Source organism: Vulpes vulpes, chromosome 13 (genome assembly GCF_048418805.1).
Source record: "Vulpes vulpes isolate BD-2025 chromosome 13, VulVul3, whole genome shotgun sequence".
In the NCBI taxonomy this organism is placed as follows: Eukaryota; Metazoa; Chordata; class Mammalia; order Carnivora; family Canidae; genus Vulpes; species Vulpes vulpes.
The window spans coordinates 117,284,242-117,296,323 of record NC_132792.1 but is presented as its reverse complement, the minus strand read 5'-3'; the positions used below and the strand labels follow the sequence as shown (position 1 = coordinate 117,296,323).

General features: G+C 41.4%; 2 protein-coding genes across 4 annotated transcripts in view; one reads left to right on the top strand and one right to left on the bottom strand.

The window, feature by feature from the left end:
- The window catches only part of NUP210L (nucleoporin 210 like), an 82,018-nt gene that overhangs the window by 36,951 nt on the left and 32,985 nt on the right, over nt 1-12,082 (top strand). For all 3 annotated transcript variants that reach the window (XR_011996255.1, XM_072732361.1, XM_025997124.2), the window contains 3 exons: nt 1,812-2,033; nt 3,742-3,915; nt 8,228-8,420. Coding sequence is in view for 2 of the 3 variants with exons in the window: in XM_072732361.1 (XP_072588462.1) it covers nt 1,812-2,033; nt 3,742-3,915; nt 8,228-8,420 (589 nt within the window). In the remaining variant the exon portion in view is untranslated. The remainder of the gene's footprint in view (nt 1-1,811; nt 2,034-3,741; nt 3,916-8,227; nt 8,421-12,082) is intronic.
- Nucleotides 6,917-7,426, bottom strand: LOC112918876 (ubiquitin-ribosomal protein eL40 fusion protein-like). Its single transcript, XM_072733664.1, has one exon. The coding sequence runs from the start codon at nt 7,370-7,372 to the stop codon at nt 6,986-6,988; it is 387 nt and encodes a 128-aa protein (XP_072589765.1). The 5' UTR covers nt 7,373-7,426; the 3' UTR covers nt 6,917-6,985.

Here is a 12,082-nt window from a genome sequence, read left to right as displayed (position 1 = left end):
GACTCAGGGGTTGAGCATCTGCCTTCAATTCAGGTTGTGAGCATCTCCCCACAGGGAGCCTGCTTCTCCCTCTACCTATGTCTCTGCCTCTCTCTGTGTGTCTCTCTTGAATAAATACATAAAATCTTAAAAAATAATAAAAATAAAAAATAAAAATAAAATAAAAATAATAAAAATAAATAAATAGAGAACCTGAAGAGACATTTTTCCAAAGAAGACACACAGATGGCCAACACATGAAAACATGCTCAGCATCATTCATCATCAGGGAAATGCAAATCAAAACCACGAGATCATTTCACACCTGTGTCAGAATGGCTAAAATGAAAGAAGAAACAAAGTGTTGGTGAGGAAGTAGAGAAAAAGGAATCTTTATGCACTGTTGGTGGGAATGTACATTGCGGCAGCCACTCTGGAAAACAGTATCGTGGTTCCTCATAAAACTGAAATAGAGTTATCATATGATCTAGTAATTCCACTACTGAGTATTTAGCCAAAGAAAATGAAAACACTAATCTGAGGAGATGTAAGCATCCTATGTTTATAGCATTATTTACAATAGTCAAGATATGTATCAGAAGCAGCCCAAAAGTCCCATTGGTAGATGAGCGGGTAAGGAAGATGTGTGTATATGTACACACACAGAGAGAGGAATTATACAGCCATAAAAAGATGAGATCAGGGATCCCTGGGTGGCGCAGCGGTTTGGCGCCTGCCTTTGGCCCAGGGCGCGATCCTGGAGACTTGGGATCGAATCCCACGTCAGGCTCCCGGTGCATGGAGCCTGCTTCTCCCTCTGCCTGTGTCTCTGCCTCTCTCTCTCTCTCTCTCTCTGACTATCATGAATAAATAAATAAAATCTTTAAAAAAAAAAAAAAAAAGATGAGATCAAACCATTGTGACAACAGGGATGGGCCTATATGGTATTATGCTAAGTGAAATAAGTCAGACTGAGGAAGACCAGTGATTCCATACAACTTCACTCATGTGGAATTAGAAAAACAAAACCAATGAATAAATAAACAAAATGCACAATCAGTCCCAAGAACAAACTGATGGTTACCAGATTGAGGGGGGAGGTGGATGGGCAAAATGAATGAAGGGGAGTGGGACATATGAGCTTCTAGTTATGGAATGAATTAAGTCATGGGAATAAAAGTCACTGCATAGGGAACATAATGGTACTGTAATAGTGTGGTACGGGGACAGAGGGTAGCTAGACTTCTGAGAACAGCATAACATAGATGTCAAATCTCTGTGTCATACATGTGAAACTAATATTGTGTGTCACCTATATTCAGATTTTTAAAAAAATCTCCATTTAAAATGCTTATACAGCTACTTGTTCAATACCGCTTATGTGCCCAACATTGTAGTAAATCCCAATAAGGAAGAGACAGTCTCTTTTAAAATACAGGTAAAAGATATTCTTTTCTCTGAATAATTTTAGATAATAGCATAAGAATTATTATACTCATACATGTGAAACATTAGATACCTTCAAACAGCTTTAGGAGATGAATTAGTATACAGTGAATAGTAGAGATGAGTATTATAAGAGGATGTGGAAGTGGTTGTGGTCTGGAATGATCAGATATTATTAGGTAAGGTAACACACAAGTTAGGCCTGAATGATAGGATCAAAATGAGTACAGAGGTTGAGAAACATCCAAGTGAGAGGCATCGTGTACATGTCTCCTGATTTGGAAATTAAGTCTAATGTCATTTTCAGCAATCAACCGGTTTTTTACTTTAGAAAACTGTTGAGTTCCCTGACCAATCAAGGATTCATTTCTTTGAATGCCAATCAGGCTGTAAACCCTGTGGAGGTGGCATTGGTGACATGGCAGTCTGTGAAGGAAATAGTATTTGAAGGGGGCCCCCGCCCATGGATCTTGGAGCCCTCTCGATTCTTTTTGGAGTTGAGCATGGAGAAGACAGAGAAAATTGAATTAACACAAGTTCGGCTGCCAGCCAAGAGAAAACAGAACCAGTATATCTACCGGGTCTTGTGCCTGGATTTAGGGGAACAAGTAAGTAGGAAAATGATCTTTTTTGAACATTTGTTTTAGTCACTAAACTAAATATTCCAGTAATATTCCAAATCTTTTATACTTCTAGTCATTCCTTTTTAGATTCTAACAGATTTCATTTATAGACAGGAAAATACTTTTTTTCTTCCAAAATTTTATTTAAATTCTAGTTAATTAACATAGGAAAATTCTAATTATTGATTAAAGGTTTTTTTTTTAACTTTACTATCCTTTAAATATACTCAAAGATTTCACTCATTTGAGAATTCTGACAATCTACCAAATGGTTCAAGATATTTTTGTAGTAACGAACTTATTTCAATAAGTTCAATAAATTTCAACTTTATCACTATAATCCATTTGCTTGTTGTCTAGACTAGAGGATATATGGTTTCCCACTTCCAAAAAAATGCAAGGAAGGGAAAGGGAAAGTTGAAATGTCACTCTTAGCAGTTTTGATTGGTTAGCAATTGTGAGTGGTGAGCACTTTTGAAGAACCATTTAGATCTGCTATAAGATAGCAAGTGTGTTGCCCTTTATCAGTTGAATTAGTTTTATTATTTTAGAGGTAGTGATAGACCACAGTTGTGCCCTGTTTCTAACCTTCTAGTAACAAAGGTTTACAGTTTGACCAGGTTGAGAATTCAGTGTATGACTGTATGGAACCAGCCCACAAGGAATCGATGTATGATTTTAACTTAGTAAGAACTGAGCTTCTTTTTTTTTTTTTTTTTTTTTTTTTTTTTTTTTTATTCATAGAGATGCAGAGAGAGAGAGAGGCAGAGACACAGGAGGCAGAGGGAGAAGCAGGCTCCATCCAGAGAACCCGACGTGGGACTCCATCCAGCGTCTCCAGGATCACGCCCTGGGCTGCAGGCGGCGCTAAAGCGCTGCACCACCGGGGCTGCCCAAGAACTGAGCTTCTTTTTTAATGTCTTTTAGGAACTTGGCTGGCTGTCAGCACTGTCAGAGTTGTCACTCCTGTTGGAGCCCTCTTGTCTTTTATCTCCACATTCTGTTACTCATTTGGTGCTTCCACTAGAGAAAGGTTGAAACACAAAATAGTTTTTCTACTTTTTGCCAACTGATAACAAAAGATTTGAAAGATTTGGTGGAGGGCAGCCTGTGCTCAGCGGTTTAGTGCCTCCTTCAGCCCAGGGCTTGATCCTGGAGATTGGGGATCGAGTCCCATGTTGGGCTCCCTGCATGGAGCCTGCTTCTCCCTCTGCCTGTGTCTCTGCCTCTCTCTCTCTCTCTCTCTCTCATGAATAAATCTTTTTTTTTTTTTAATGGAAGATTTGGTGGAGAAAAAGACAAGTGATTGGTCAGAATTCGATTTTTAAAAAATATTTTCTTTGTTTATAAATTTCCATGATACCCTTGTTTGTCTTAGCCATGATCAAGAACTGTGATGATTTTGGGCAGCCCCAGTGGCCCAGCGGTTTAGTGCCGCCTTCAACCCGGGGTTTGACCCTGGAGACCCGGGATCGAGTCCCACATCGGTCTCCCTGCATGGAGCCTGCTTCTCCCTCTGCCTCTCTCTCTCTCTCTGTCTGTCATGAATAAATAAAATCTTTAAAAGAAAGAACTATGATGATTTTAATGTCCAGAAAGATCCTATACTGGAGTTTGAATAATTCTAACACATGTAGATTGGTACAACTGATGTCAACCCACAGTTGCCTCTTGCTCTGTTGTTTCCTTAAAGACTCTGACATTCCGAATTGGAAATAACCCAGGTGTCCTGAACCCAAGTCCAGCTGTTGAGGCTGTACAGGTACGCTTCATGTGTGCCCACCCTGCCAGCATGTCAGTAACCCCAGTATACAGAGTGCCAGCTGGTGCCCAGCCTTGCCCTCTGCCACAGCACAATAAACAACTGGTAAGTACAATGTTTTCATCTAACTTGGTACTTTTGTCTTCTGTGCCTTACAGCTAAATGGTCTGAAGTATGTATAGCTTTTATCTTACTAAAGTTAAGGACACTTTTATTTGTTATTCTCTAACAGTGTCTGAAAAGAGATAATTAAACAGGTCAGAATTGGCTATACTTAGTGATTTAGTGAGTTTGCTTACAGTACATAGGGATGTAGTCAGCTTGCAGTTATGGCAATAGACAGTGGAGATGTCTCTGAACTTCCAGATAGTTTGGATAATATCTTTCTCTACCAGATCTTTTATTGGCATTATTGGTAAGTAATAGAATCTATCTCCACTCCAAACCCATCGTATAGAATAATGATAAGTGGGGATCCCTGGGTGGCGCAGCGGTTTGGCGCCTGCCTTTGGCCCGGGGCGCGATCCTGGAGACCCGGGATCGAATCCCACGTCGGGCTCCCGGTGCATGGAGCCTGCTTCTCCCTCTGCCTGTGTCTCTGCCTCTCTCTCTCTCTCTGTGACTATCATAAATAAATAAAAATTAAAAAAAAATTTAGAATAATGATAAGTAATAGCGTAGCTAGTAGGGATTGAGGAAAAAATGAGTTTTCTAATTAGAAACTAGAACATCAGACTGTATACTAAATGAGGTGGACTTTCATTATAAGCGCAGGAGAATAGAAGTGCTTTCTTAGCCTGTACCGAACAATCAATTATTCCTGTTTTACAGATGGAGAAACTGAGGCTCCTGGAGGTTGAATAATTATTCCAAAGGCATAAAGCTAAAACATAGTACAGTCTGTCCGACTGCAAAGCACATTATTGACTTTTATACTATTTTTTTACTTTTATGCTATTCTCTTTTTTAAGATTTTTTATTTATTTATTCATGAGAGACACACAGAAAGAGAGAGGTAAAGACACCAGCAGAGGGAGAAGCAGGCTCCACACAGGGAGCCCGACATGGGACTTGATCCTGGGTCCCCAGGATCACGCCCCCAGCCGAAGGTGGTGCTAAACTGCTGAGCCATCAGGGCTGCCCTTATTCTATCTTTTTATTTTAGAAGAACAAGAATTGGGGCACCTGGGTGGCTCAGCAGTTTAGCGCCTGCCTTCAGCCCAGGGCATGATCCTGGAGTCCCGGGATCGAGTCCCACATCAGGCACTCTGCATAGAGCCTGCTTCTCCCTTTGCCTGTGTCTCTGCCTCTCTCTCTCTGTGTGTGTCTCTCATGCATAAATAAAAAAAATCTGTCTAAATAAATAAATAAACAAACGAACAAGAATATGAGGTGTTACAGATTAAGGAACTCATTTTTTTCAGAACTAAATTCCACATGAAGTATTATTTGAAGTTTGTAAATGATGTACTTTTTAAAAAGATTTATTTCAGAGAGAGAGAGACCACAGGTGGGAGGAACAGAGGAAGAAGGAGAGAGAAACTCAAGTAGACTCAGAGCTAAGCACAGCGTCAGACTTGGGGCTTGATCCAGGACCCTGAAATCAGATCTCAGCAGTGTTACACTCAACTGACTGTGCCATGCAGGCATCCCTATAAATGATTTACTTTTTAAAAAATCACTTAGATGGAGCAGAATAAAAGTTATCCATATAATTGTCATTCAGTGTCAAGTTTTTCATTTGAAATAATTTAAATTTATAGAAGATTTGCAAGAAAAGGAGCACCTCAGTGGCTCAGTCATTTGAGTGCCCAACACTTTTTTTTTTAAGATTTTATTTATTTATTCATGAGAGAGAGAGAGAGAGAGGCAGAGACACAGGCAGACAGAGAAGCAGGCTGCATGCAAGGAGCCTGATGTGGGACTTGAACCTGGGAATCCAGGATCACACCTTGAGCCAAAGGCAGGCGCTCAACCGCTGAGCCACCCAGGTGTCCCTTAGTGCCCAACTCTTGGTTTTGGCTCAGGTCTGATCTCAGAGTCCTGGGATTGAGCATACATCAGGTTCTGCACTCAGTATGGAGTCAGTTTGAGATTCTCTCTCGTCCTCTCCCTCTGCTCCTCCTCCCAGCTCATACTCTCTTGCTCTCTCTCAAATAAACAAAATCTTTAAAAAAAAAAAATTGCAAGACATTTTTTTTTCTTAGAACCGTAAGGATTAATTTACAGTTGTAATTCTCCATACTTAGAATTTCTTTTTTAATAATTAAGTACAGTTTGCATACTGTAAAATTTACCCTTTTAAAACTGTATAGGGGGATCCCTGGGTGGCGCAGCGGTTTAGCGCCTGCCTTTGGCCCAGGGCGCGATCCTGGAGACCCGGGATCGAATCCCACATCGGGCTCCCGGTGCATGGAGCCTGCTTCTCCCTCTGCCTGTGTCTCTGCCTCTCTCTCTCTCTGTGTGACTATCATAAATAAATAAAAAATTAAAAAAAAAGAAATCTAATTTAAAACTGTATAGGTAAGAGTTTTGCAGCCATTGCCACTGTCCAACTCCAGAATATTTTCATTTCCCCCCCAAAAAATGCACACCCAGTAGCAGTCACTTCCCCCCCAATCCCTCCACCCCAGCCCCTGGACCATATGTCTCTATGGATTTGCCTATTCCATTCATTTCATATAAATGGAATCATATAATATGTGGCCTTTGCAGCTAGCTTCTTTCATTTCCCATGTTTTCAAGATTCATTCATATTGTAGCATGAATGAGTACTGCATTCTTTTTTATGGCTTCATAATATTCCTTTGCATAGATATACATACTACATTTTGTTTGTCCATGTATCAATTGATGGATATAGGGGTGGTTCCCACTTTTTGGCTGTAACATAAGAATAATGCTGCCTGTGAACATTCATGCACACATTTTTGTATGAACATGTTTTCATTTCTTTTGAGTTCTATCTAGAGATGGAATTTCTTGGCATATGATAACTCAGTGTTTAGCCTTTTGAAGAACCACCAGCTATTTTCCAGAGCAGCTACACCATTTTACATTTCCTTTTTTTTTTTTTTCTAGTCAATGAAAGGGAAACTTTATTGAGCCCCCAGGACCTATTGAGGCTTGGGCAGAAGGCCGCCCTGCGGGCAAAGGAAGAGCCGGTGGAGGGGCCTTATTTGACCTTCTTTTTGGGGCGCAGGTTGTTGGTGTGGCCACACTTCTTTTTGCGGCAGTTGACAGCACGGGGGTGCAGGCGAGCATAACACTTGTGGCAGATCATCTTGTCGCAGTTGTATTTCTGGGCCAGCTGGCGGAGTGAGGGCTTGATGATGCCACCTTGCAGGCGAAGCACCAAGTGCAAGGTGAACTCTTTCTGGATATTGTAGTCTGACAGAGTTCGGCCATCTTCTAGCTGTTTGCCCGCAAAAATCAGACGCTGCTGGTCAGGCAGGATGCCCTCCTTGTCTTGGATTTTGGCTTTGACATTTTCAGTGGTGTCACTGGGCTCAACCTCAAGGGTGATAGTTTTGCCCGTCAGGGTCTTCACAAAGATCTGCATCTCTGCGTCTGGAGCGAACCCGCAAGGCCGCCGCCACCAAACCGCTCGCCCACCTCGTTCCATTTTACATTTCCTAAGCGAGGGATGAGAATTCCAATTTCTCCACAGCCTTTCCAACACTTGTTATTGTTTGTCATTTTGATATCACCTTCCTAGTGAGTGAGAAGTAGTATCTCATGCTGGTTTTGATTTACATTTTTTTTTAAAGATTTTATTTATTCATGAGAGACACAGAGAGAGGCAGAGATGCAGGCAGAGGGAGAAGCAGGCTCCATGCAGGGAGCCTGATGCAGGACTCAGTCCCAGGACTCCAGGATCATGCCCTGGGCCAAAGGCAGGTGCTAAACCGCTGAGCCACCCAGGGATCCCCTTGATTTATATTTTCTAGTGATTAATGATGTTGTATCTTTTTGTGTGCTTATTGGCCATTTGTAAATCTTCTTTGGAGAGATGTTTATTCAAATCTTTTGTAAGGCAAATGGTGAATCCAGATGAGGTGTGTGTACTCATACTATTCTTTCAACATATTAGTAGGTTTGAAAATTATCAAAGAGGGGCACCTGGGCAGCTCAGTTAGTTGAGTGCACAATTCTTAGTTTCAGCTCAGGTCATGATCTCAAAGTCATAAAATCAAGCCCCACGTTGGGCTCCATGCTCAGCAGGTAGTCTGCTTGAGATTCTGCCTCTGTGCCTCCCCTCCTCCTTTCTCTCTCAAATAAAAAATAAATCTTAAAAAATTTTTTTCAAAGAAAAAAGACTGTGATAAAAATGAGCTCTAGCTTCAGGGGTATCTCACTGCCTCCTAAGCTACTGTTGGTTTCTTTTTTTTTTTTTCTTTTTTCTTTTTAAATGCAGATTCCTGTATCAAGCCTGAGGGACACAGTCCTGGAACTGGCAGTATTTGATCAACACAGGAGAAAGTTTGATAATTTCAGTTCACTAATACTGGAATGGAAATCCTCAAATGAAACACTAGCTCATTTTGAAAATTATAATTCAGTGGAGATGGTAGCAAAGGATGACGGCAGTGGGCAAACTCGGCTACATGGTATTATGGTGATTTACAAATCCTTTTACATATCTGCTAAATGTTTCTCCACTAAGTATTTCCCTTGCTTGGGTAACAGTTTATTTCAGATTTTATCATATCTCTCCTTTTATCTTTGATCATTGTATGTTTTAACAAATGTAAATGTACATTTCTTGGTTGCAAAGCCAGGGTCTAGGATCCAACATTTCTCACAGGAACATAAAATTAAATTTTTAATGTATTGCCTCTTATTTGCCTAATATTACAAAAATTTCATTCATTTATTTAGAAAATATTTGTTGAGTGATTGCTCCATATAAGGCCCTGTTCTGGGTACCTGAAGATAGAATGGTACATGAGATAGTCATGGCCTCGCCCTCATAGACTTTATATATAATATATATATTTTAAAGATTTTATTTATTTATTTATTTTAGAGGAGGAGAGGGAGAGAATCTCAGGCAGGCTCACTGCTAAGTGCAGAGCCCAATGTAAAGCTCAATCTCATGACACTAAGATCATGATCTGATTAAAAACCAAGAGAGATGCTTAACTGACTGGGCCCCTTGGTTCCCCACTCATAGACTTTAAATATTATAATTGTGTTAGGTGTTTTGAAGGAAAAATATGGGTTTAAGAGTCATAGCAGGAGAACCTAACTTAGTTTAGAACAGAGAAGGCTGGGCAGCCCTGATGGCCCAGCAGATTAGCGCTGCCTTCAGCCTGGGGCATGATCCTAGAGACCTGGATCGAGTCCCACGAGTCCCACGTTGGGCTCCCTGCAGGGAGCCTGCTTCTCCCTCTGACTTTATCTCTGCCTTTCTCTTTCTCTCTCATGAATTAATAAATAAAATCTTAAAAAAAAAAAAAAAAAAGAGTAAGTAGAAACAGCACACTAGGGATCCCTGGGTGGCGCAGCGGTTTGGCGCCTGCCTTTAGCCCAGGGCACGATCCTGGAGACCCGGGATCGAATCCCACGTCGGGCTTCCGGTGCATGGAGCCTGCTTCTGTCTCTGCCTCTCTCTCTCTCTCTCTCTATTTTAAAAAAAAAAGAAACAGCACACTGTCACATGTCATCAGCCCTCAAGCCTCTGCTTGTATGACATTTGTCGATTCACCAAAGCCGGTCACCCACGAAAACCAGACTCAGGGTGAATGAGCACTGCTCAAGGGCATGGGTACCAGCAGGCATGCTTCGCTGCAGGCCAATAGCATGGAAGTCTGCCACCGAGCAAAGAAGTGAAGAAGAAAGGGGTACAGAGGGCAACTTTTTTTTTTAAGAGTTTTATTTATTTATTCATGAAAGACAGAGAGAGGCAGAGACATAGGCAGAGGGAGAAGCAGGCTCCATGCAGGAAGCCTGATGTGGGACTAGAACCTGGGACTCCAGGATCACGCCCCGAGCTGAAGGCAGATGCTCATCCGCTGTCCCCCTCCCACAGAGGACAACTTTTAAATTTCTCACATGAGCATTTGGATGGAAGTATAACCATTCAAGGAGTAAGAAACACTAAAAGAGAAACAAGATTCAGCCTTCTCTACAGGGAGCTCACCCACAGAATGAGTCTAAGACCTTAGCTAGAGAACATGGCAGCATAAATAGTATGTATATGTAATACTATAATACTTTAATATCAACAATATGGTACACTTAGTGTAAAAACCAGTAGCAAGGAGGGGTGCCTGGCCGGCTCCGTCAATGGGGTGTGTGACTCTTGACCTCAGGGTTGTGGGTTCAAGCCCCCCATTACGTGTAGAGATTACTTAAAAATCTAAAAAAAAAGGGGGGGTAGCAAGGAAAGAGATGCTCCTTACATGCTGTAACATTCAACCACCAGATACCACCAGTGCTACTTTCTATTTTCTGGTTTCATCCCTTCCTCTAAATCCATCACTGTGTCTTCATCATGTCTGTCCCATGTTGCCACAGTAGCCTCCTGGCTGACCTCTAATCTGTCCACACCACTACTATCTAGATAACCTTTCTAAAGTACAAATCTGAACCTCTTCCTTAAAATTCTTGTTTTGGGGTGCCTGGATGGCGCTGTTGGTTAAGCATCCCACTTGGTTTCAGCTCAGGTCTTGATCTTAGGGTCATGAGTTTGAGCCCCCGCATTGGGCTCTGAGCTCAGTAGAGACTCAAGAGTTTTTCCCTCTCCCTCTGCCCCTCCTGCTCTCTGTGTGTTTTGGCTACCATGTACTGAACTCCAATGATATGCCAAGCACTGCACTGAATACTTTATATGCATTTTTTTAAGATTTTATTTACTTATTCATGAGACACACAGAGAGAGGCAGAGACACAGGCAGAGGGAGAAGCAGGCTCCATGCAAGGAGCCCGACATGGGACTTAATCCCGGACCTCCAGGATCACACCCTGGCCTGAAGGCGACGCTTAACCGCCCAGCCACCCGGGCTGCCCTATATGCATTTCTTATATCATCCTTGTAACAGCCATGAGAGACTGACATTATTATTCCCATTATGTATGTTTGCTCACTCATCATTTATGTATTCTTACTGTATTCTAGGTATGGTTTTTTTTTAAGATTTTATTTATTTATTTATGAGAGACAGAGACAGAGAGGCAGAGACCTAGGCAGAGGGAGAAGCAGGCTATCTGCAGGAGCTGGATGTGGGACTCAATCCCAGACCCTGGGATCACGCCCTGAGCCAAAGGCAGACACTCAACTGCTGAGCGTCACAGGCGTCCCTCTAGTTTTAAGCTCTGAGATTACAACAGTAAAATACATGAAGCTGCAAGCTCTCTGACACCAAAACCTATACTCTAAACCACTGACTGTACTATCACAACACTGCCCTTAGGGACTTCCTGTGTTTTTCAGGATAAAATTTATATGTTGTAGCTTAACATACCAACCCCTGCCTACCTCTTTGGCTTTACTTGCCCTTATTACCCTTGTATACCCTACATTTTTTTCACACTCAACAACTTTATTTATTTTTAAAAGATTTTAAAGATTGTACTGTTTTAAGTAATTTCTACATCCAGTATGGAGCTTGAACTGACAACCCCAAGATCAAAAGTCGCACACTATTTCTGCTGAGCTGGCTGGGCACCCCCACTCAACTACTTTGTATGTACATGTACTTAGTCATGACAAGGCTTGTACCTCTTCCCTTTCATCTGTTATGTTTTCTTTTCTTGCATCGTCACTGGGCTTAAGTTCTCCTCTTGCCATCTGTGAGTTTTCTGTTCCTCTATATCACCAATCTAAGAAAAGCATTCATTTTTTGTGTTCTGTACTTACTGCTGTAGTAGCACTCAATACACAGTATTGTAGTGTTGGTTTACCCCATAGTCACCATACTAAAGCTGCAGGCTTCTTGAAGCAAGGATTGTGTTTTCTTTCTTCATCTCTGCATCCTTTTTTTTTTTATTCATCTCTGCATCCTAATTACCTGGCATAGTACCTGGCATATAGTAGCCTCTCAATAAATCCTTGTTTATGGATGGATGGGTGGATGGATTGATGGATGGATGGAGCATCATGAGAAACTCTCACATTGACTTAAGTGGTAGATTTATGTTAAAGTTTTAAAAAGAAAGAAAAAATAATAGGGAAGACAGGATCAAATTATGGAACATTTCAAATACTAGTTGAAGGAGTTTTAATTGCTTTAATGAGGAATAACTGTTTAAAGTGGACAAGATGTGA

Excerpts from the sequence above, each read along its gene's own strand:
- LOC112918876 (XM_072733664.1), bottom strand. The coding sequence starts at position 7,372 with ATGCAGATCTTTGTGAAGACCCTGACGGGCAAAACTATCACCCTTGAG.